Consider the following 23,991-nt stretch of genomic DNA (forward strand, 5'->3'; position numbering starts at 1 on the left):
GAAAATAATCTGCCGGAAGGACTTTTTTTGCTCATCAAATTGATCTTGTTCAGGATGTCGTGTTTCTTTATTTTTGATTGTTCGTTTAAAAATAATTCAAACGGGTGCTTGACATGAAGAATTTCGATTCTGGTGGTTTTTTATTTATTTTCTTTGTCTATTATTTTTTATTATATTCGTACATCCATGGTAAAATTTTCTTGCGCCTTCATCGAGATTCACTATTTATCGTGTTGTGTTCAATTCCAAATCAATCACTTTTCGTTATTGGAGACCCGAAGATCTTCTGAAGTGAGCGGATGTCGTGAAGGGACCTTCTTCGGCGAATCCCGCTATTTCCTGTGGTATTATAGAGTATTCTTCGACAGCTGTGCATGGACGACACATGCATTCCAGGGGGGCTTTCGTTACAACCTTAAAAGTTATTTATTCGAGAAAGAATTATTCAATGTTTCAAATAAACAAGATTTCTTGGTAAGATCATGGTTTAATTCAAAGGTGAACTTCCTATGTTGTATGGCTTCGAATTCTGCAGCAATTAACAAAGGTTAGTGGTTTCCTTTTTCTCAAATAAAAAAAATATTGAAAATCGCGTATGTTCATGTTGAAAATGTCAAAAAAATCACTACAATTAGTAATTAATGAAAAATCTTTCGTTTGTAATAAAAAAAAAAATAGCGTGTATATTCGTATTGAAAAAGCTCCAAAATCACTACAACTAGAAATGAATTAATTTCTACGTCAGTTTACATTATTGTGTGTACTAATTTCGAAATAAGCGTACCGAACGAAGGGAGAGTACATTTTAAAAAATTCCATTGCAGTGAGAGTTAATGAAGTAGTTTCGTAATGATCTGAAATTCCCGCGTAAATCGTGTACCGTCGTTCCCTTTGTCCGACGTTCGAAGCCGAACAAAAACAACATGGCGACAAAAACCTAGCTGTGTCAGAAACATCTAAAACATCGTTCTTTTGTTTTATAAAGCTTCCTACGAATAAAAGTGGGTGCCAAATTGTTCTTGTCCGTGACTAAAGTGTGAATGGAATGAAGAAGTAAAACAAAAAACACAAGTATAAAAGTGCTATGGGTGAAAAATAATTTACCTTTCGAAACTTTCTCTCGCCTGGCTTTGCCTTTGGACAGAATAAGGATACAGTTGCTTCTCGTTCACCGCTCTCTTGACAACACATGCAGCTTCTTTCCATTTGCCAAATTTTTGAACCCGACACCTTTGGGTTATAGGTAAAAACAAAAATCCATCAGTTGTTTTATTACTACGAATAAAACACTCAAATTATTAGCTTGTCGCTCTGTTGTTTGAGTTCAACTCGTGTTCGTTTGCTAATACGTGACAATTGTCCTACATATTCACAAAATCACGGGATTATCTTTGTTTTGAATGAACTCGTTAATGAAATGTAAAATGTCATTTTTTTTCATATTATTACGCGGACTCTTCATTTTTACCTGTAAATAACTGCTACATCGTCCTGTACAGGCAAAACTGGGAATTGGTTTTGGTACACATCCAGGATATTCGAGTACGTGGATAACAGGTGTAACCTGACACTCGTCAACACCAACAATAGCCAAAACTTGTCCAGTCAGACAACAGCCGAGTAAAAGTCCCACTATCGCTGCATGGTGAGTAAACAACAAAAATTGGTTGTAGCTATCTGAGAATTTTCTCATTCTCAGTACTGCAATTTTCTTTCTCTAGAAAAAAATATTCGGAATACCTCATATCTTTTGATATGATAGTTTATAAATGCACTTGCATGACTGCACAAATGAATCTGCTGTGCGAAAGAGAAAAAAAATATATGTAATGCTCAATACTTGGTTTCTATGTGTAATTATAGAAAAAATTATTCTACATTATTTTTATCAATACCAATTGAAATAAATTTTTCATCATGATCAGTGAATTATGCAAAAAATTAATTTGTTCTTGAATTTCTGATTGAGAATAAAAATACGTGATTTTTTCTTTTCTCTCCATTGGAGTTCATCCGTCTACAGATATTAATTGAGTGCCGCATTAAATATCATGCAATGTTTCATATTGAGTGATCATATAGCTCACATTGATGATAGCTCAATATAATGATGATTGACCATTATATTTGAAACAGGAGTACACTTACTTGAATAACTATGAATAACATTGCAGAGATGAACACATTGTTCGAGTATTCTTCACGGTTTTTAAAATGTTATTTTCTAATGGATCAATTATAGAGCAACTAAAATTCATAGTTTTTGTTAATAGAAGAGCCCAAGCGATTCTCCTTTTTTATTTGAGCAGCAAACAATGATCATTAGCAAATGATTTATACATTCCCAAAGTTACTAGACGTGTTCATTTCTGTTGCTAAATGTTGAGACACCAAATATTGTTAATGATTTACCAAAGTCGGATATGCAGATGTAGCAAGCTCGATACATTGTATCGGCTGGCTTGGCACTCTGTGTCTTTCAACTCAATAAGAAACAGCTCTTTATATAGCCCATTACCAACCCCTTTTATCAACCCCCTGTGGACTGACAACGGAGAGGGTAAATCGGATAGGTGGGAGATGATTAATGGATTTCCCATAAAGCTATGTTCCCTTTTTTTTTTATCGATGATATATATTTTAATACCCTGTTTCTGTAATAACACCCAATAACGCAACTCAAAATGGAGCTTTAAAGATTTTTCATGATATCAATTTTTACTGACTAATCCCATGAGAATTATATTATAATTTTTGAATTACCTCTTTGATAATTTCATAGTTTGTTCGAGTCGAAGGGGTTCTTGGATAATTCAAAGATTTCAAACTCCAGTGTCCATCACAAAAGTTGTTCTTTATTTCATTGAAATTGCTTCACGTGGTACATCAGTTTTTCGAATTTTGAGACTTAAAGAAATGTGAAAGCAGTATGATTTTTTTTCATAGGAGCATGAGTAATTTTTGTTTTTTCTTTTAGAAATATCATTGTGAAGAATGTGAATTTGCTTCTCAGTTATTTTTTTTGCACTCGAGCCTTGATAACTTAAATTGAAATGGAAACAGGAAGTTTTAGGAAATGTCTCCTTCACGGTTTCCAGCTCTACATTTATTGAGAAATGCAATAATGCATGTGGTATAGCTTACCTTGAAATAAAATTCGTTCAGTATCTTAATGTGAGTCAGTATATCAGTGTACAAAAATCTCACGACGCTGAAGTTTGCACCGTTGGAGTATAACGAAATGAAAGAAAAAAAGATTTGTAATTGACCAATTGTTTATTTCACGAAGTATCAGTGCAAGTTGAAAAACTGCGAATTGGAAATTCGGAAGAGAATGAAATTGGAGAATTACTGGAATTATTGGAGGCTTTTTTTTAATCATTTCGGTGGACTCCAACGTTGCAAACTTCAGCGTCATAAAATCTCTGCAGTGTTCCAATTTGAGAATAAGCCTCGGTTAACATTTAATATGCTCATCAACAATAACATGATGTTGCAATTTTCCTCCTGTCATCATGTCTAAATTCATCTGAATTCTTGGTATGGAATAGAGTAGTCAAGAATGTAAAATTCAGTTCAGTAGCAAAGTAACATTTTATTTTGTGCATCAAATTTTTTTTTCCAACAGGAATTTGAACGTTATACAAATAAATATACAAATAATTGAAACTTAAAAGGAAAAGAGATTTTGATCTAAATTTTCAGCAATTTTCGAGTATTATAAAACATTTATTAGGCCCATTCTTAATTAATGTCTTAAGCAATAATCTCTCTACCATTTATTATTACCGGGGCATTATTTTACGTTTTTTTTAACGAGTTTTTAATGGTTTTTATATTTTTATAATACCTGATGATTGATTCATTCAGTTATAAGAATTCACACGTGTTGAATCCGATTTCGATAACCGTCAATTAACTGTTGATATTTTGCAACGTTTATAATCCTCAAATTTCATAAAATTTTATCGCTAATTTGAATCAGTCTTCCCGAATTCCTAAAAAGGCTTTAATCATTTTGATTTTTATTCTCAAGAATCGGCTTATGAACGATTGTTCATTTGAAAATTGATAATTGTAAAATCCTGGGTTCAGAAGATCTTCTCATGGTTAGAAACTGATCAATAAAATAATGAAAAAGTTAAAATGTCGATACTTCTCTACTACTTTTGCGTTGTACTACTTTGGGAGACCCCTTGCTGTTCAGCCATCTCCCTTACATGGGGCTCTTTAATGTTCTATCGCTGTTGACATAGACTCAATGGATTTCAGAGTGACTCCCGCAAAATTGACCCTTTGCACCCTTAAGGTTTTCACCCTTTTCAGGAAAAAGCACTACCTCAAATATCTTTCTCCATTCGCCTTCATTTTTATTCTTTTCACGACAAGCTCTATAAACAGACGTCTCCAAAGGGTCGGCCCAATTCTGGTCGTACAATTTTCATTGAATACATGAAATGTGTGTAATTTTCCAAAAAAAAGGAGTTTTAGTTTTTGCAGAGCTTTTTTTACACATTTGCATTTACATTTTTTTTCTTGCAACTAAAAATCATGGGACTTGATTAAGATTGAAGGTACATAATAAATTGGAGCGAAAAATTGTATAGCAACGTTCAGTTTTTATTCGTAGCTTTGAATGAAATGTATACATTCACAATGACATCGATTGGAATATTTTTTCTTTTAACGAGTTTCATAATAAATCTGTAGTGCTCGTTGTGATACAAATTTGAAGATCTCAGTATGGTTTTGCTTTCTCAAGGACACGGTTCTGTGTTATTTTTATCTCGAGAAATCGCCGCATTTGTAGCACTTGCAGTCAGCAGGTTCGCGCAATTTTATATCCATCGTTGAAAGCTCTTCGTTCTCGAGCTTGATACCATCGGCGTCATAACAATGATTAAGCCTGATTATACGCTCCTTAAGATAACTCTCGCGACAACAGTAACATTCCTGAAACACAAACAGCATTTAAATATGAGAATAAAATAAACGAAAAGTAATTTTCCTTTGTAAATATCAAGTAAATCAACATTTTGTCTTTTGAACCTTCAAGAATCCTGTTGTTGTCATGACACTCGGTTGAACTTGTGAACTACAAAAACCCTCGCACTTCGTCACTGAGACATCTCCGCTGCAAGTTCTAATTAAACGTCCTGCCTCGTTGTACTCGTCTGCAATTATGTTTATTTTTTCATCTTTGATTTTCAAGTTGAAGATCGTACAAATCAATACATTTTTCAGACTATAGTTTCGTTGAATATTTTAATTATTTATAACATTTTCGAAAACTTTCTCTCATCCCAAGTCTAAAAAAGCAATCGCAGAAATTTTGTTCTTTCAAATCTGTCATTCGACAATCCATGATCTTTTGTTCTCAAAAAATGTATTTTTTTATTTTTTTATTTTTAATTATAATTATGTACCCTTTGTAATGTGAACTTCAGACATGAGCGTTTCGCAATTTTCATCTCCCGATTCGTCAGCTCTCGCGGCATTGCTAACGAAACCGATCAGCAGTAGGATTCGAACGAACGATTTAGCCATTGCGATAAAAATCGTTGAATCGAAAAACCGATAAATTTTCTAAGCTAATCTTCGTTATTCCTAGTAAAAAAAAAGTGGTCTTCTCGATGCCACGGACAGGAATGAAGCCAAAAAACAGCTACTCGAGCTTTTATAGCTGATTTTCTCTCTCTTTTCTACGTTGGGAAAAACACATCAGGATGTTGGGCTCCTGCTATGTGTTAATACTCTTCATCACTCGCGGTCAATTCCCTTACGTTTTTTTTTTCGATGCTCCGATCGATTATTTCCAAAAGGGCAAATGTGTGCTGTATCCCTCCTACGAACTTTGTGCATTACTTGGCTAATGCTTGTTCAATGTTTCATCGCCCAACAGGAGATCCGATCTGGAGAAAAATCTTGGTGGATTCCGCCAGGGAGTTCGGAAATTATGAAACTTTATTTCGAAACTCGATTTTTCAACAGTTATCTTTTGTTTTATTATTTATCAGCATTTTTCGGTGAATATAACGTTAAAATTAGCGGTTTTCAGTAATATTTGTCAGAAATGGTTAAGAGATTTTGGGAAATAATTGAAATCGAATTGTTTTAGTGGTCGTTTCTCGTACTGCCCGGACAACTGTCACGCAAATCATCTTCATCCTCGAACGTTGCACCACACCATGTGCAATAAAAATACTTATCCCTCAAATATTTCGTTAATATTTCCAACTTTTCTGTCGTTGTAAGCTTTTCTATTTCGTCATCTTCCTCATTCTCGTGTTGCTCTGTCTCACTCTCACTTTCGTCATCGCTCTCTTTGCTTTTCTTCACAATAGGCCAAAACCAAATTTCACGTGGTTCAACAATCTGTTTTTGGGCATCGAGCTGTTCACAAACTCTTTGACTTTTTAACAAATCCACTTCGGCTAACTGTTCCGCCTTTCGCTGTGCCAGACGAACACGAAAATCGTCCGTTTTCATGCTCTCCAATTTCTCAACTGGATTAGATTTCTTTACTGATTTTTTCACAACGGTTTTCCCCAATCCCATTCTATTTCCTTTAATGTCAATCCCTATTGGCTCTGATATTCCTGATTCGGTTTTTCCAATTCCTTGACCCGGTTTGTAACCCATTTTCATCAACATCTCAAAACCTGAAATTAGCGATACCATAAAGAAATGTCAATCAGAAAGAGAGATTTGCAAATAACATAATTTTTCGACTATTGCAAAATAACAAATATGATTTTGATCATTGAAATTTAACCATTCAGTCGATGTTAACTGTTCTATCCTTCTATCCTTCAATTCGTTCAATAGCTTTTGATGTTATCGACCAGTGATTATTTCTCATATTATTGATACTTTATACATGGTTTAAATTGGCAAAATGTGAATTCATTTTTCCCAATGTACTTGCATCAATGAATTCCTCATATCATGTAAGTTTGATAAAATACAATTCCCAATTCAAGAATTTATATTTTCAAATATTCACAGAAATATGAGTTGTAAGTTTTGTTACCTTTGTTACTAGAGGATATTGCTGATGATAAACCTTCTTCCCTTTTTTCCTGCTCTATAACACGCAGAGATTTATTTTTGTCTTTCATCTTGGTTTCCGCTTCAGCTTTCCTTTTCAAAACTTCCAAACGTCGTTTTTCTGATTGACGATATATAAGACTGGGAGCTGGGCATTTCTCTATCGCTTGGAGAAACTTGTCCGACATGTAATCCTCATCGTCCGACATTTTCAGTTTACTACAAACGTATGAATAAATTATTGATTTTCATAGTCAGCTGAATATCGTTACATCAAATTGTAGATAATTACTAACACGTTCAATCAATTCAAATGAAATTTGAGTCAACTAGTTTTTGTCATTCAAATGTATTGTGAACTCAGCAAATTCCTTTCATTGAGCAATCCCTTCGAATTACGTCTACTCGATGTAAACACTGGACAGTCACATAGCACAAACTGGTAGAGACCCTTTTGAGGTTTCAAAAATATCGATTCATCACGGAATCTAATAACTTGAGGTCTAGTTACGCAGGTTTTTTTGCGAAACAATGGTAGTTGTTTTGAATATTCTTGAAAATGCAGCACAACTTTTCGACCCTCTTGTTTACGGATACTTCGAAACGAACATTTGTAGGTTATGTTTGCGTCTCAAACACTGCAGTACGAGTCTTGCGAAAAACATCGACCCGTATATTTTAATGAAGTCATTAATGAATGACGTTAGGAAGAGGGGGGAGAGAGGTTTCTCAGGTTACTTGAAAAAATATGCGAAATGGCATAAGTTTATCCGCAATATCGATTGGTTGGGTTTCGCTGCAACCAGAGAGGTTTTTTGTAGTCCTTTTTCGTGTGTAACCCTTACTCGTCATAACACCGCTTGAAAATGAACACAAAGCGGAGTCTAGACTATATTTATACGCAGAGACAATTGCTGGTAACATCAAATATGAATCGGCATTTCAAAAATATAGCAGAAGCAAGACGTTGAATTGGAATAACGACGTCTACGATGTATTAATATTCGACAACGATTTACACGACGAGTAAATTCTCCTTCGTTTTTTCCATTACACATATTTGCAGGTCGTTCTAAAAATAGATACTAGCGCAATGTCCCGACTATGTATATGCACACTTCTTTCTATTCTCGTCAATTCAAATTCGCGATCGTGATTATCTGAGAGACTAAAAAAAACCTGTCGCCCAAGTGTTTTTTGGCTCACCTAATCGTTTCTCTGTTCTCAGGGTGCTCATTTTCTTTTTTTTTTTTTTACATTGTGAACATGGCAAGATCTTCTATAAATGTAGACGTTTGCGAAAATCACAACCTATATATGCACATTAAAGATCGTGATGCTCCAGACATGTCATTGAGATCAATTTGATTTTTAAATGGATTTCACGTGGGCGCCGTATGATTAATTTCTGTCTTGAGAGTGTAAGAACGTAATAAAATTATAACAGCATGTAGTCAACCTGTGATACGCCCAAATCATTGATCGAGTGAGCCTAATTTCACGTCATATTCTTCGACGAAATTTTAAAAAATCAGCTATTATAAATTGTCACTTTTTGGAGGAAGATTTTAAAATTCATGTCAACAAATGTGAATTCCTAAATCCTGCGAATCTAACGTACTAAAAAAAAAGCTAGTAAATATATTAATTAATAATTTGTGTTGACAATTTGACGCAGCCATTAAACGAAATTTTATTTGTAGATAAATGAAATGTAATTTTTTTTGATGAACCAGTTAATTTTTTGAGAAATTTATAAGTGATATGACTTCTTTTTTTATATTCAGTATCTGGAAAAAAAAATAAATTGGCACTGAGGAAATCGTTCAAAGATCGCGTGTGAAAAAATTCTTTCGTACAAACGAAATCCTCAATTTAAAGCGATGAGAACCATTGGAAACAACGGTTTCTTATGTGACTGGTAATATTTTGATCGTGATAAAAAGACATTTCTCTGAAATCGTCGAACGACCATTCTGTTCATCTCTCAAGTCTTCCACGAGGTGTCGTTCCGAAGGTTTCTAATGGAAAATGAGTTTAGCAAACTCTCCCGCACCATACGGTTTTGGTCGGCTGTCGGTCAATAGACAGGCGGAACGCGGAACTTGAAACGTTCTCAAGTCGCGCCGCGCACCTTTCCTTTCTATCTCCCTTGGTTATGTTGAAACAAAAGGGAATGTGAACCGCGATGGTTATAGGTGCTATTTCCACAATCGTGGGCCCGTATATCTATTTCTCTCTCACACGCACTGTACTTATCGCACTTGTTTAACTCTGCTGGTACACATCTGAGGGACATTATTTCGTGTTCCTGCTGGAGTGAGAGAGCGACAACTCGCGGAGTGAAAGAAAACTTGAATCGTTTTTTTGTTTTAGTATATTTTTTTTCCAAGTCGTCTCGGTTTCACTGCGATATAATAACGCTCGAATATTGCCCGTTGAGCGAGTTTACGGGAGTGCCACTGTCGGGGTTTCTCCTCCTCGTCGTGTATTTTCTCGGGTGTTTTATTCGCGTGTACATGGGAATATAATGAAGGGCATTTCACGAATTTCCGCCCTGTAGAAAAAGATCGAGAAGACTCTTGGGAGGATAAAAGTGTTTGGTATCCAGAAACGTTTTCTCTCTGTAGGTGTCTCTGTGAGTGGAACGTGTGTATGTGTGTGTGTGTGTGTGTGTGTGTGTGTGTGCAATTCCATCCTGCAAAGCAACCGTTTGATAATTATAATCAGTCTTCTGGACCTCTCAAGCGGTAGAGGAATCGTTCGGAAATATTTTCGTCTCGTCACACAGAGAGGGATACACAGAGAGTGAGAGAGAACAAAAAAAGCTGGTATAACAACCGGCAGCGTTGGCAATCAAACACATTGTGAAGATTTTTTTGACTCGGGCCAAACGAGAACATAGTGAAAGAGAGACGAAATTTCTCGAGCCTCGAGAACAGTGTTTTTCGTTTCTGTATCATATACGCTGATACACATACACGCATACATACACACGGCAAAAGAAGAGAGAGACAGACAGTGACACGTTCAACGGTGAAACGAAAGGGCGATCGAATACGGCTGAGAAATTCATTTTTTTTGTTTCTCAAGTCTCTGTATTTGTGTGCATTGGCCGCATCAAACATGCCAAACCCAGCGTTCTACGCCCTCCCGAAGATGCGCATCTTTCATGTATATCCGTCCATCGTCAACGAAAAAATTGTCAAACTGTCGTGATTTTGGGTCAAATCCTCGCGAAAAGTCATAATCTCTTCTCCATTCTTCGTTCATTATTTTTCCTCGTTCCGTCACATTACGAGCGAGTTCGTGTCTCGATTAAACAGCGATAATTGGTCCATCAGAGTGCCCAGTTGACTTTTTTGTATTCGCGAATTACGTGAGACTGGAAATTTTTTTTTTTCCTCTGTCACAGAGACAACGTGTTGAGAAGAATTGTGCAGTGCGCGAAAATCCGTCTCATAGGATACTCTCTAAAAGTGTGTATTCACGAATTGGACATATTCTGCATAAATAAATTCAACGTTATTGAACATTTAATTAAAATAAAAAAATACATCGTCGCACAAAAATATGTTGTAAAAGAATGGCATCGAAGCATCAAATTTGTAAGATAAAGTGACTGTTTGATGAGGAAAAAATTGGTGTATTACACACAGAGTGTGAGGATCCCACCGCAGTGACAAACATTGAGCGAAACAAGAGAATTTGAATTCATTATTTGCAAGTCACCGCAGCGCCAAGTCACTGTGGCTATGGTCGTAGCTAACGGCTGCTGGGTACATAATGCTGGTTTCAATCAGAACCAGAACGGTGAAAATAATTTGAATAACGAAAGTAACAACAACAAAATGACTGCAAAGGGTATATTGATATGCCGCGATAATTCGCACGCTTTTCAAGAGCGGACGTTGAACCTGGACCAAGCGGTGAAGATAGGGCGTTCGGTAGCAAGAGCGCGGGTCGCCACCAACAATGCAATATTCGACTGCAAAGTGTTATCCCGCAATCACGCGCTGCTGTGGTACAGCGGCGGCAAATTTTATCTCCAAGATACAAAAAGTAGCAACGGAACGTTTGTGAACAATCAACGACTGAGCGCAACGGGACTGGAATCTACTCCGCGTGAAGTATGCTCAGGGGATATCGTACAATTTGGAGTGGACGTCATGGAAAGTACAAAGAAAGTAACCCACGGTTGCATAGTCGCAACGCTGAAGCTTTATCTGCCAGACGGCAAAGAAGCAAAAGCCAGTCGAACCATGGCAATGGCCAATCCAGCCGGCGACGTCTCTCTGGAGGATCTCTACAAACTCAATCAATATATACAAGAAGCAAGTAGAAGGGAAAAAGTTTTGCAAAGTAAATTATCTCATCTTCAGTCTCTGGTAGAAAACACAAGATTGGCCACCGATCAATCGTGGAAAGCTCTCATCGACGAAGACCGCCTTCTAACACGGATCAAAGCTGTGGAGAGTCAACTGGTTGCGTGCTCAAAAAATTTAAGCGAAGACAAGATTCGCAGTGAGTTGTTGAGATTGGAGGAGGAGAAAGCTCAATATCAGATAGCAGCGAAAGATGCATTGCACAAGATACATCAGGAGAAACTCGAGGTGACTCAAAAACTTGCCCAGCTCGAGAGTCGTCTGAACGAAACCGAAGAGGAGTGTCAAAGCCTTCACAACGTTTCGAAACACGCGCAACTGGAGCTACAAGAACTCGCTGCCAAGTACACAGAGGCACAAAGAAATTTACAATTTATGGAGAATAAGATGGTTGAAAAAGAAGAGAGCTCCTCGGAAATCGTCAAATGGGCGATGCAGGAGAAAAAGGATTTGTTGAAAAAGGTCGAAGAACAAGCCAGAGTCGAGCGTTTTCTTCAAGCGAGATTGCGTAATTGCTGGCTCGAAGATCCCGTCAATATTCCAAAACACATAACCGCTATGAGAAATTATATGCAAACCCTCATCGATATGAATCCAAAATTGGTAACCGACGTTGACTCGAGCCTCGCGAAAGACGGTGTCAACCCCATTGAAGCGATCAACGGTATCCTCAATAAACTCGATGCCATGCTGACTGAAATTCACAATGAAACCGAGGCTATTAACGATACCAATCTGACGAGCTTGGATAACGAACAAAATCAAACAAATACTCAAGACTCTGAGAACAAACAAATGCTCATTAAGAATACGGAGGAGCGGCCATTCGACAAAAACGAGCTCGATGATTCGCCTAATAAGCGTGAAAATACGACGAATTACATAGTGAAACCAGCAGGAGTTTTGACGACGACGGTCACAACATCCCCAACTGCCCGACGACAGCAACAGCAGCAGCAGCAGCAAATGAGAGGTCAAAAATCTCTGAACCGGAGAACTCTCGTCAATGGAAGTACCGCGAATCTCGACGACAGCGCCGAGTTCGAAGCTAATACGGAAAACAACGATGACACCAGTAGCATTGCCAGTGACGATACTTGGATCGGTTTCAACGACGAAGTCGGTGAAAAATCGGTAATCGAGGTTAAGAAACAGTCGAGCGACGATTACGAGGATAACGCAACGTCGGAGGACCAGCAACGAGAGCAGCAAATCTCGCGTGAATCGGGACACAAGCTCGAAGTGCGTTTCGCAAGCGGTACAAACGGCAAGGACCTCGAGGAGGTTCACTACGACCACGCTTATAGGCCGGAGGAGGAATTCGCGGACGTCGCGACCGCAGCGAATGACGACGATTCTTCCGACTCGATTGAATCACCGAACGAATCACCGGCCTCGTCGGTGACGTCTAATCGCCAGGAGTTCAACAAAGACGACGAAGATATCGAGAAACCCGAGAATCTCGAGCACGACGACGAGCACCATCGCCGAGCGGAGGCAGAACAAGAGGAAGTCGAACCCGAAGAAGACGAGCAGCTCGACGGCGACTACATCAAAACTCTCAAACCAATCGGCAATTCGATCAGTCCGAATTCATCTCAAACCCGTGAATACGTCTTGCGTACGTTGATCGGTTCGTTGGAGTCATTGCGGGGGGAGGACGATCACGAGGCTCAACAGGTCGTCAAAAGAGAGCTCGACCAATTGCGCGATTGGCTCGTACAAGAAACCAGTGAGAATATCGTCAACAAACTCAAAGAATTGTATTATCGTGCGAAAAATGAGAATCAACGGATACAGGAAGTCAATGAAGAGCTCGTTATTCTCAAAGAAAAATACAATAACATCAGCTATGAGAAAACAGAACTTTTGAAACAGTACAAGACACTCAAAGCCCAATGCGGTGATCTTTTGAACACTTCGTACAGCGTACCCATACAATATGTAGCCCCAATTGCTGTCGTTATCGTATGGATGTTGCTCGAAAAGATGTTCTAATGTTTTCTCTGTTTTGTACATATGGCTATTCTATGGCAAGAAATCTTGTATTTTCGTCTTCATTTTCTATGTTATACTTTCGTTTCAATTTTTTTTAACATCCTCTTCGTACCTAGTTTCCAAAACATTCGAGCCTTTTTTCGTTTCTTTTTTTTTTTTTGCTTTCGAGCCTGTACATTGTACATATATACATATATATAGACACAAACGTACGTATGCATTTATATGTTGAGTCCATATAAATGCATATTTCCATTAATATGATATTAAAAGCCTCGAAATTAATCAAAGAAGAGCCTCACATTTTTCAAAGTGTGAATTTTCGAGCGCCACGATGCGCGAGGAGAAGCGAAGGAGGGGAGATGAAAAGAAGAAAAACAAAAATAATAATAATCAGTGCTGTCACATGCCCAATTAAATGATATCGCACGAGACTCCTTCATTATCGTTTCTCAACAATATTCGTTTGAGCGATGAGCCGAAATGAGAGCAAGCGTGATTCCGGGTTTATTATTCTTTTATATGTTTTTCTCTGTTGTTTTTCTTGGTCTCTTTCGTTTAACGAAGTATATAGACAATACCACGTAAAATGTTCAATACGCTGCCAATTTCGATATCATATCTTCTTCGGACATACGACGTACTTCTTCCTTATAACGATAAAAAGAAAGGAAAAAAAAAACGAGAAGCAAGAAAATCCGGTAAAAAATGATAAATTTATAATGTAAAAATACAAATGCACACCTTACCGTATCCGTTCGTTGTATGATTATAAGCATAAATAGTTAATTAATAAATTTAAAGAAACCCTTATAATAATGCAACGCGCCCGTGCTGTGTATTGCCGAATCTTTTGAAAAGTTCTCGGTTGTACTGCGAGTATTATAAACGAATAATTATTATCTAATAACGTATCGAATTAATATCGGTGAATTTTGAATTCATTCGATTTTATTCTTAAACGTGAATAACACGAGAGTAATTTTTGTAAGAGTTGCGAAAAAAGTTGGACAGTGGGTGATGCATATATGAATATATATATACACACATTGTTTTTCTTTCATTAATTTCTATTTAAGACGAAAATTTTATATCGAATTCATAATAATCTTTAGAAAAGCTATTCAAAAGAAAAGTAACGTCTCCGGGCGATCTTGCGGGACTCGAAAAATCTTGATAAATTTCGGATTATCATATTAGACACACGGAACGTCCACGAAAAATGAAAGAAAGCATGCACTACTTTGCCAGAATTCAAATCGAATATCGGGGTATTCTCACTTATAATCATTAAATTGTATAAGCCGAGGAGATGAAGAAAGATTGAAAAAACATTCTAAAATCCCAGTTAGCTAATGAAATAACTATTGAAAAAAAAAAAACAAATATGTTGAGATGAAAGAAAAAACTGAGAGACGGCCAATCGCGTATAACGATACGGCCTAGCAATACGTTTCCGTACGGTTTTTCTATCACTTCTTTTTATACAAAAACAAAACATATATAAAAATAATATAAAAAAAAAGACGAAAAAAATAAAATAAAATAAAATACAAATTTACTGTATTTTCTTATCATTGTCGATTAATTCGGTTTTCCGGAGAGTGCCATTTCGCAGAGTTGACAGCGACGATCAACTTTGTCACCGTTGAATTCGGGAATTCTCGGAGGAACACGATGAGCATGGAGAATGATGCGAACGAGAAGAAAAATAAGACGTGAGAAAAGAAAAAAAAAAAAGTCACGAAAGATTGCTGAAATTGTGTAAAACCAACGGGAAAGTAAATAAATATAATCTGTATAGAGAAAGAAATCTTGCGAACGGAAGATAACAGTTCTATTTTCCAATAAGGTTTATTCAGCTTGCTGTATATTCGGGGTTGACTTCTTGGAAGATCGAAGCAATATATTGTAGCTATAAAAAAAAAAACAAAAACAAAAAAAAGAACAAAAAAGCTTGTACATAATATTGTTAATATAATCTTACTACCCGTGTAACAGTCATTATAAATGAAAGCAACAACAACAACAACAACAAAAATTGAATAAAATTAACTTAATTAACATGTGTTTATTCAATGGAACAGACCCTTCATTATTGTCGGTATGAAAATGAGTTTTTATTTTTATTCGTAATTCTGTTACAAAGTAATACTTTCGTGGAGTTATATTTTTAGATTTCGTTTGAAAATTGATAAATATGTTAGTCCGTGCAGAGAGAAACTTGACTGGTTCTTGAGCCCGTATTAATATTGTTGATGAGTTGATTTCTGTCGGGCATTTGTCAATGTGTGCAACGGAAGTGGCCTTGGCAATGCGCCACCTAATAAGAGGCTGATTCAACGATTTTCATCGCACGCACATCGTTTTTCTACTACGTCTCTCGAAACGTCATATACGTCATACATGCATACTCGTGTTTAACACATTCACGAATCATTATGTGCACACTTGGCCGGTGCTAACGATCCACTCTGATATCGAATGTCGTCGATGAAAACGAAGAGTGTGATTTCTTATTCGTTACAATCCGATTCACCCAAGAAATGTGCCTTTTATGTTCTTTATTATTTATAATGTCACTGAAATAGTTTGACCGCTTCGCTGATTCATGAAACTGTCATTGAACAAACTGCATAATTCCACTTTTGGACTAGCCTTCCATGCAACTGATGCTCGAGACATTTTTACATTTATAGATTGTCACGAATAGAGATGAATAACGAGAAGTATTTCGTTTCAATTTTTATCATCATTGCATTAGAATTATTTCGTACTCATGTTGAATGTTCTAATCGCTTGAAAGACTGAAAAACTGGTGCTACGTTCTCAGTGAAAAATGTCAGGTACAAAGTGTAATTTTTGTGTGATTTATCATTGCTCTATAAATCACATTTTCATCTGAGTGTATGAGTAAAAAGAATGATTTTATTGTTTTGCAGGTGCGAGCATAGTCCGCTGTTGCGGGCAACGAAGAGCGTCGAGGAGTGAGAGGTTTCGATAACGGGGACTGGGAAAGAGAAATGTATCGATGAAGAGGAAATCGGAGGAGGCAACGAGGAGTCGAGGGTCTAGAATGGCCGGTGGATCGAACGTAAACGGTGGTGGTGACTCGTCGCTCAATCGCATATGTCGTGATTTTTTACGAAACGTTTGTCATCGTGGCAAACGATGTAAATATCTTCACGAACGTTCGGAGGACGATCCAGTCGAGGAATACACGTTCTGTCATGACTATCAGAATGGAATGTGTCATTGGCCAGGCTGCAAATTCCTTCATGCAACCGAGAGCGAAGAAAAACATTTTCGAACGACCGGCGAATTGCCAACGCACGTTATAACTCGCTTGAAAAATAATGCCGATAAAGCTGAATTTCCCATTTGCAAGGATTATATAAAAGGAAGTTGCCAAAGAGAAAAATGCAAATTTCGTCATTACAAGAAAGAGGAATCGCCGATTAATGTTTCAGCCCAACCACATCTCGCACCACCGAGGCCACAGCACATTGTTAACGGAACTAGCAACGGCGAGAATCACAGATTCGAGGAGGATAGAAAGTGAGCAAATAAACTTTCTTGTTTATACCACTAAAACAAATAATTATGGAGGGTTCCTACGTGCTCCAACCGTTCCGGGCTTCTGCTATTCTCGAGAATTTCTCCGATCAAACTCGTCATAGCCACAGTTGGACCGAATACTGTAACATTTTTTTTATCCAAAAAAATTCTATCAAAGAGTACCGATGGAATTAGCACTATCCGTCGAGTACAACGCGCCATCTTCCACGTTCAGTCCACTGAAGTTGTTAGTCGCGAAAAGAAACAGTGCACCAATCCCTGAGATATTTTTTCCTCAATAATTTATTTCGAGTGACTGATCGACTGAGCATCGGATTACTATTTGAAATTTTTCAATACCTTAAAACGAATTTCGACGTTTTCAATTTCAGTATTACTTTTGCTTGATCAGTATCTAAAACAAATTTATATTTATTATTTCTGAAGAAAACGTAATTCGTTTTCGATATCTAATTTTGTTCGATGATACGGCGCTATTGTCCCGAATCGAAACTCCAAAGATCCAAGTACTCGTTCGCAAATAGAAATGCACTTACGCAATTCCGAGCGCTCCACAATATAACGAGCGTTCTATTATGGATAAGTGTACAAACATATCGTGCATTTACGTAATATCATCCAGGCGTAACGAAACTGTGCGTTTTCGTGTTTGCTGCCTTCAGGAAGAAGATTTTTCATAATATTTGTATTCAGGAATTTTATACTTGTGCTCCAGATGGTTTATCATATTTTTTTATTTCTGAAAGAAATCTGTATTGACAAGACAAAATTTGCATTGACGTTCCACAAACAAATGCTAAGAAATGTAGGTTTGAATATTCAACGGCAAAAGTCTCAGCCCGAATAAAAAAATATTTTCTTCAATTAAGGATATATTGCACAGGCGATACAATGTTGCCATGCTAAACCATGCTAAAAACATAAAAAAATTCAAAATGATCAGAATTTTATAAAATTTGGTGAACATATTCTTTAGTGCCAAATTTGACAATACAAATTTTTTAAGATTTTTCTTCTGTACAGTTATCGAGTAATTGATCACTAAAGTTCACGTGTATAAGCATAGCGTTTCCATATATATAGGTATACATTCCGGGCATAAGAAATCTGCTTTAATGCGTAATTACTTGATAACTAAACAGAAGAAAATTTTGAAAAAATTTGTGTTTTCGCACTTGATGTTGAAGAACATTATCACCAAATTTGATCAATTTCTAATTATTTCGACTTTTGTATCATTCACCCTTAATTGTGAATAACGATTATCTTTTTTTTTGTAGCTTTCATTGGCAGCTGGAAGATCAACATCCTCTAGTAACTGGCAACGGTTACAATGCTACACCTCATCCTGGGGATATACTTGGTCCTCCTGAGCCGAAGCGTCGCATTGTTTCAGGCGAGACAGTCGTTCATTTTGATACGTCACAATTACTCGGACAGCATACGGCCCAACCGATAACTCCGGGATATTATTATCCTGTTATCGCGAGGAATGAGGCACGAGCCATTGTCCTCGAGGACGAGAACTCTCTACTGAGGAAGAAAATTGAGGAACTGAAGAAGCAAGTGAGTTTCGAATATCGATGAGTTCAAACGTTTACATTTGCATTCACCGGATAAAAGATTTTCGCATATCTACATTTTCCGCTCTCTTTTTTTTTTTTTTATCTAGGTAAGTGATTTGACAGCTACCAATGAGTTTCTTCTCGACCAGAACGCACAATTAAGAATGTCAGGAAAGCGTACGACAAACGTAACGGCGGTGACCGTTCCTGCTGTGACAATTACGAATACGGTACCACCGTCGCAAGCGCCAACGCCTCAGCAAATGGTGAACGCGGCTGTTGCAGCAGGTACATTGAGAACTGTGACGGCAAGCGTGGCCACGGTACCGGTTAGCATAGCGACTGTAACGCCGGTCTCAATAGCAGCGGTGTCAATGGCTCCTGTGTCAATAGCACCGCCAATAGTTACAATGGCACAGCAAACGATTACGATGAGTGGTTCGGGCCCGCAACAGAATAATCAGCAGCTTGGAAATCAAGGAAATTCACAACAAAATGCGAGCTTACCGATGTCCATATCGGGAGCTACAGCTCCGATGGTCTCGTATCCGATAATGACTCAAGAACTCAGGCCGGTTCTCCAATAATACACGTACGAAATGAACCGTTCTACGAGTTCGACCTTCGATCGGGTGATAAATTTTCCTCAGCGAGACCGAGGCAGTCTCTCGTTTTGAAGAGATCAAATGAACAAACAAAAAACCACGAGTACCTTAAGCGGTGATGAACGACGAAAATCGGTAAAAAAAAAGCCTGATATCGTTATTCAACGGCCATATTTTCTGAAACCGTGATGCGACGAGGCGCTTCGAATCGGAAGTTCAATCGATAGAATTTACAGTAGGGAGATCGTGATTGCCTCCTAAATTCGTAAACTCTCTTGCGCTGATATTCAAGAGACAAGCAGATACATTGTACCAGGAACACAACTGTTCAAAAACATTTTATCATCATATAATTACGTATAATTATCGTTAAAAAAGCAGATTGAATATGCGAAACTGGTGTTACGGTTGTTGAGGAATAACTCGAAGCGCTGTTACACAGTTTTCGCTTTGTGCGAAAAAGATGTGGTAGATCGCGATCATCGCATAGCAAAAAACTATTAATTTACTATTGTGAAATAGAACTGATCCGTTCTTCATGGGTAACAGTAGAAAATGATCGCCAATAAAGGCTTTGTTACTTTTTGCTGTAAAACAAATTAGGCCGCGTAAGCGAAGTTGGGACTCTTGGTTCTGTGATGTTTGGTTATCCATTATCTGGATACAAATTAATTTTGTTTTTAGCCAATATTATCTAAAAGTTTGAAATCCCATTTTTTCAATAAACGCTCAGTAATTGTTGCCCATTCAGGGTAGTGTCGTTTCCTACATTAAGGAAAATCTCTTGTCTTATTCTCTTTTGTCGCATTGATTGAGGGACAATCAAGAAATTACTGGGATCGTGGAAATTTCGGTAAACTCAAGGTCGGATTGGTGGAAATTTCTCACAAAAATTCTTTTTTAGAGCAATTTTGCATGTATTTTTGAAACTTTCGAACAAACGAATTCTGATTCAGTTTTTATGTCGAACGAAAAATAGTAGTACCCTAAAGATACTCAGGGTATACAAAATTGAAATTACATATGACATGGTCTATTGACGTATGGTCCGCAAAGAAGAATTCCGGCTTAGTGAACAGTGAGGCTGAATACTATTGAGAACGATAAGAAAAAATTCATAGGCTAACGATCAATGGGGGGGAATCGCATAATTATTATGTCTCTTATATTTAAGTACAAACATGAGGTAAGCAAAGAGAGGGAAGAATTTAAAACTTGTATATTAAGAACAGGATATTTGGAAAGATCAGCCCTTCTTGTACGCTCTATCGTGCACGCCACTGTAAATAGTAATATATTTAGTCACAGCCTGACCGGCTTTTTTTCTTTGCTGTTCCTCGACTAGGAAGAGTTTGTGTAATTCCATTAACGATAATTAATTTAAATATTCTTATATCCACAACGATATTTTCGAAATGTAAAGTACTTATTCGTGAGTACTCGCAACAAACGAGACGTGATGATATTAGAAAGAATGAAAGTTTAGGTTCGTTGTACAGGCATCATCAACCAACTCGTAAATTATGATGCTTCAATGATCGAACGTCCATAATTGCTTTATTATCCTTTTCTTTTGTGTTTTCGTAACAATCGTCACTCGCGAAATATAGTATATAAGTATGAATTAAAAATACATACGTGTGTTTGGTTTCAATGAAGTTTGTGCGATTTGATATTTTTCGGAGATGGAATGAAAAGAGATTTCCTTCAACGACCCTTTTTTCAACGTCATATCCTGCTATTCCTAATCCAGTTTTTTTTACAATTTTACGAGTAGACAAAATAATCACCACAAAACAGAATTACAGAATTAGCATTGATGGGTAGTTCATTTACCCTTGAGGATATGGTTTGAGTCGTTGACGTACTGAACTCATGCATGTTGAGCAACTTTATTTGAGTTTTGTAAATTACTATATTTATTGATGAATACATTTAAAGTGGTTTTGCACATCCAATTATCACATTCGAATAATTTAAATCGTAGTTACTTTAATATTATAGTATTATTCGAATAAGGATCTCCCTTCAATGACCACATTTTGGTGTGAAAAAAATAATTACAATAGCGGCTTAGGCCATCCTCTAGGGATATTAAAATATTGGCAGATTGAATAAGTTCAATGTGTTACGTTTAAAAAAATGGTATATTGTTTGAAAAAAAGACCGAAAACAGTTTTTTTGTCGAAAATACATAAAAATAAAAGAACAGTATATCGAAAAAGAATTGACAACAAGAAAAGAGCTTCTATCGAGAAACGAGAAATAGTTAAACTCCGTTCATTCTTAACGTGTAAAGCTCAACTCTGGATCGTTCACTCGTGAGATATGCTACGTTTCACCATCATTTCGAAATCGCTCCCACTCATTGCTACTAGGTCTATCGTACAAGGATAGCAAATTGCTACTGAAAAATATTGATGGAATGAATGATGGGTTTGCTTGTTTTAGCACCTGAATAATCGATCGGGAATGTTGGAATTCGACGTAAAGATTACAACTTGATTTTGTTTCTTGATCTGACAGTACTAGTTCATTTGTTTCGTGGTTTCACAAATTTAGTAGTGTCAGATCAATGTGATTGCTATTGTTACTGGATTATTGCTAATATTGTAGTTTTTTGACTTTTTATTTAGATTTAAAGCAACGAGTTGTTTTGTGCAGAATTGCAGATTATTTATGATCCCTAAATGACATCTTTGTTGTGTCTCTCTCTCTCTCTCTCTCTTATGAACTTGAAATAGATTTGGACGAATGATATTTCAGCCAGCATGTACCTGCTAAAACAACTGTACAAAAAACTCCCAGTATAAAACGTAATCGCCAATGATGCTTGGAGCATTTCAATACGTTTATTATTTTGATGGTTTGTTTCCTGGTATCTTGCTCGGTACCCGAATTTTCTATAACGAAATTCGCCATTTCGGTTTTCTTGTCAAGGGACATTTGAGATGAAATCCTCAGCTTTGCCTTCTCTTCATTGAAATTACAACGCTCCATGAGTCGCTGTAGTTGAAGATCTTCCTCGCTGCAAAAAAAAATGGTTATTCAACTCCCTGCTGTCTGGGAGAATACTTGTCATGAGTACGTATTTGGACATTGTCTCATTTCAAGTTTTTTTCAGTTTTGAGTTAGGGTGACAAATAATTATCGGATGAAAGATTCACTGTGGACAAAACCATTGAGCATTTTCACTTGTCTTTGAATTTTTTTTGCTTACAAATGGATTCTATTAGTATGAGAATTGCAGGTAATAATCAACTAAACAATGTTCCAAATTTATGTCAGGTGATATGACTCGGCGTCATACTAATTAAATGCTTGATTATGAATCAATAAAGAAAACAATTGAGTTTGCAACCAGTTAAACATGACTCCATCTTTAATGGAATTACAAGGAACTTGAAAGACTTCTAGAAAATAAATTACACAAAAGATTAAGATTCTATGATAATGAAAAATATTCTCAATGACACTGGCTTTGTGAAATTAATGAGTTTGGGTCATTGAGCATTCGTTACGTAAAGGATATAACGTAATTGGTTTACCATGTGACTACAATAATTTTGTGTAGATAATTCAACATCGAGCCGGTTTCAAACAACAATGGTAAATCCATCACAATGAATGGATGGCCTTTGAAAAAGTATTTTAACGCTTGCCAGCACATTTCCCTGTATATATCCGGGTGTGTAATAGCGTTCAGTTTTTTTCTCTTCTCAACATCGTTGAATATTAAATCTCCAAGTTTAGTTCTGTCAAGAGAGCCATCCTCTTGGAAAACTCCATCGCCAAACTCTGTGTGTATTTTTCGCCAGGCCCGTTTCCCTGGTTCTACAACTACAGAGAATCGAGTGTTATTTGTTTGATGAATACAGTGTATAATGGATGAGACGAAGGTAAGAGATGCATTTTATTTTAATGCAGTTATCAGATAACTATTGTACATGAAATTAATATTGAACGGATGATTCAAGTTCTAACCTTGACGAGCTATTGTATCAGCATCGATCACTGGTATTTCATGTTCACGAAAAATTGCCGCTACAGTGCTTTTTCCAGTGGCAATTCCACCGGTTAATCCTACGATAAACATTATTTCATTTGTTTTGAAATTATACGGGGTGTTGGAAAAACCGATGTATCAGATGCTCATCACTGTTGTCAATTATATATACTACTGGTTTCATCCTGCATGCGAATCACGACTCTAGTGTCATTTGCTCGAAGTTACCCAGCAGGTAGCCGGGGTAGCCCAACATACGTTGGGTGCAAGAGATGGTTTTGACGACTCTGGGGTATTTTTTGTTTGAATTTAATTGTTTTTGAAAAAAAATTTATTTGTAATTTCATCATTATTAATTTTATTTGTATTTTTTGCATAAAATTGATCCTCTCGGAAAAAACTACCGATCGGACGAGTAGAAAAATGTGGATTCGAATGTCGGAAACAGATGCACTTTTTGATGAGGTTACCCCATCAGAGCTTTTCATCCAGATGAACTCGGCCAAGATTGCAGATTTCTTTTTTATTGAACGGAATCGATTTTGGAGGTTCATCCCATCCTGTCTCTATAGGTTTATATGCATTTACTTTTCTAAATTGTTTTGAGATGCTGATACAATGGCGTCATTATATTTAGCTCGTTGAATATGGTTCGAAATCGAAAAAAAAATTATCTCTCAATATATACTTGAAGAGTTGGCGCCATCGTATCAAAAATATTTTTTTCTACAAATCATGTCGTTCAGTTTTTTTTTGCAAATTTTGCGTATTAAAATCGATCGAAATTATGTATCAACGGATGG

The 23,991-nt window shown here is 36.9% G+C and overlaps 5 protein-coding genes across 6 annotated transcripts; 2 read left to right on the forward strand and 3 right to left on the reverse strand.

Moving 5' to 3' along the window:
• Positions 1-127: 127 nt before the first annotated feature.
• On the reverse strand, positions 128-5,869 carry LOC122416841 (uncharacterized). The gene is made up of 6 exons (XM_043429919.1): positions 5,427-5,869; positions 5,050-5,174; positions 4,802-4,953; positions 1,469-1,583; positions 1,105-1,230; positions 128-414 (listed from the first exon to the last, which is right to left on the reverse strand). The coding sequence occupies exons 1-6, from the start codon at positions 5,545-5,547 to the stop codon at positions 265-267; spliced, it is 789 nt and encodes a 262-aa protein (XP_043285854.1). The 5' UTR covers positions 5,548-5,869; the 3' UTR covers positions 128-264.
• Positions 1,510-20,840, forward strand: LOC122416779 (zinc finger CCCH domain-containing protein 10-like). 2 transcript variants are annotated; one of them, XM_043429826.1, is made up of 4 exons: positions 1,510-1,645; positions 16,376-16,991; positions 18,293-18,578; positions 18,685-20,840. In XM_043429826.1, exons 2-4 carry the CDS (start codon positions 16,465-16,467, stop codon positions 19,162-19,164), a joined length of 1,293 nt encoding a protein of 430 aa, XP_043285761.1. In that variant the 5' UTR covers positions 1,510-1,645; positions 16,376-16,464; the 3' UTR covers positions 19,165-20,840. The 2 variants fall into 2 exon arrangements, with proteins under 2 accessions (XP_043285761.1, XP_043285768.1); XM_043429833.1 differs by lacking the exon at positions 1,510-1,645 and adding an exon at positions 15,761-16,279.
• Positions 5,977-8,237, reverse strand: LOC122416823 (G patch domain-containing protein 11). Its single transcript, XM_043429880.1, has 3 exons — positions 7,347-8,237; positions 7,034-7,269; positions 5,977-6,662 (listed from the first exon to the last, which is right to left on the reverse strand). Exons 2-3 carry the CDS (start codon positions 7,257-7,259, stop codon positions 6,115-6,117), a joined length of 774 nt encoding a protein of 257 aa, XP_043285815.1. The 5' UTR covers positions 7,260-7,269; positions 7,347-8,237; the 3' UTR covers positions 5,977-6,114.
• Positions 9,209-15,497, forward strand: Slmap (Sarcolemma associated protein). Its single transcript, XM_043429704.1, has one exon. The coding sequence runs from the start codon at positions 10,806-10,808 to the stop codon at positions 13,431-13,433; it is 2,628 nt and encodes an 875-aa protein (XP_043285639.1). The 5' UTR covers positions 9,209-10,805; the 3' UTR covers positions 13,434-15,497.
• On the reverse strand, positions 20,704-23,393 carry Dpck (Dephospho-CoA kinase). The gene is made up of 3 exons (XM_043429894.1): positions 23,167-23,393; positions 22,731-23,022; positions 20,704-22,210 (listed from the first exon to the last, which is right to left on the reverse strand). The coding sequence occupies exons 1-3, from the start codon at positions 23,276-23,278 to the stop codon at positions 21,910-21,912; spliced, it is 705 nt and encodes a 234-aa protein (XP_043285829.1). The 5' UTR covers positions 23,279-23,393; the 3' UTR covers positions 20,704-21,909.
• Positions 23,394-23,991: the final 598 nt, after the last annotated feature.

Source organism: Venturia canescens, chromosome 1 (assembly GCF_019457755.1).
Source record: "Venturia canescens isolate UGA chromosome 1, ASM1945775v1, whole genome shotgun sequence".
NCBI lineage: Eukaryota > Metazoa > Arthropoda > Insecta > Hymenoptera > Ichneumonidae > Venturia > Venturia canescens.

Coding starts and splice junctions, on each gene's coding strand:
- LOC122416841 (XM_043429919.1), bottom strand. CDS start 5,547: ATGGCTAAATCGTTCGTTCGAATCCTACTGCTGATCGGTTTCGTTAGC. Junction 4,954..5,049: donor CAACAACAGGATTCTTGAAG/GTTCAAAAGACA, acceptor TTTGTGTTTCAG/GAATGTTACTGTTGTCGCGA. Junction 415..1,104: donor GCGAGAGAAAGTTTCGAAAG/GTAAATTATTTT, acceptor ATAACTTTTAAG/GTTGTAACGAAAGCCCCCCT.
- LOC122416823 (XM_043429880.1), bottom strand. CDS start 7,259: ATGTCGGACGATGAGGATTACATGTCGGACAAGTTTCTCCAAGCGATA. Junction 6,663..7,033: donor AATATCCTCTAGTAACAAAG/GTAACAAAACTT, acceptor CGCTAATTTCAG/GTTTTGAGATGTTGATGAAA.
- Slmap (XM_043429704.1), top strand. CDS start 10,806: ATGGTCGTAGCTAACGGCTGCTGGGTACATAATGCTGGTTTCAATCAG.
- LOC122416779 (XM_043429826.1), top strand. CDS start 16,465: ATGAAGAGGAAATCGGAGGAGGCAACGAGGAGTCGAGGGTCTAGAATG. Junction 16,992..18,292: donor AGATTCGAGGAGGATAGAAA/GTGAGCAAATAA, acceptor TTTTTTTTGTAG/CTTTCATTGGCAGCTGGAAG. Junction 18,579..18,684: donor TTGAGGAACTGAAGAAGCAA/GTGAGTTTCGAA, acceptor TTTTTTATCTAG/GTAAGTGATTTGACAGCTAC.
- Dpck (XM_043429894.1), bottom strand. CDS start 23,278: ATGTTTATCGTAGGATTAACCGGTGGAATTGCCACTGGAAAAAGCACT. Junction 23,023..23,166: donor TGATACAATAGCTCGTCAAG/GTTAGAACTTGA, acceptor GATTCTCTGTAG/TTGTAGAACCAGGGAAACGG. Junction 22,211..22,730: donor AAAATTATTGTAGTCACATG/GTAAACCAATTA, acceptor TTTTTTTTGCAG/CGAGGAAGATCTTCAACTAC.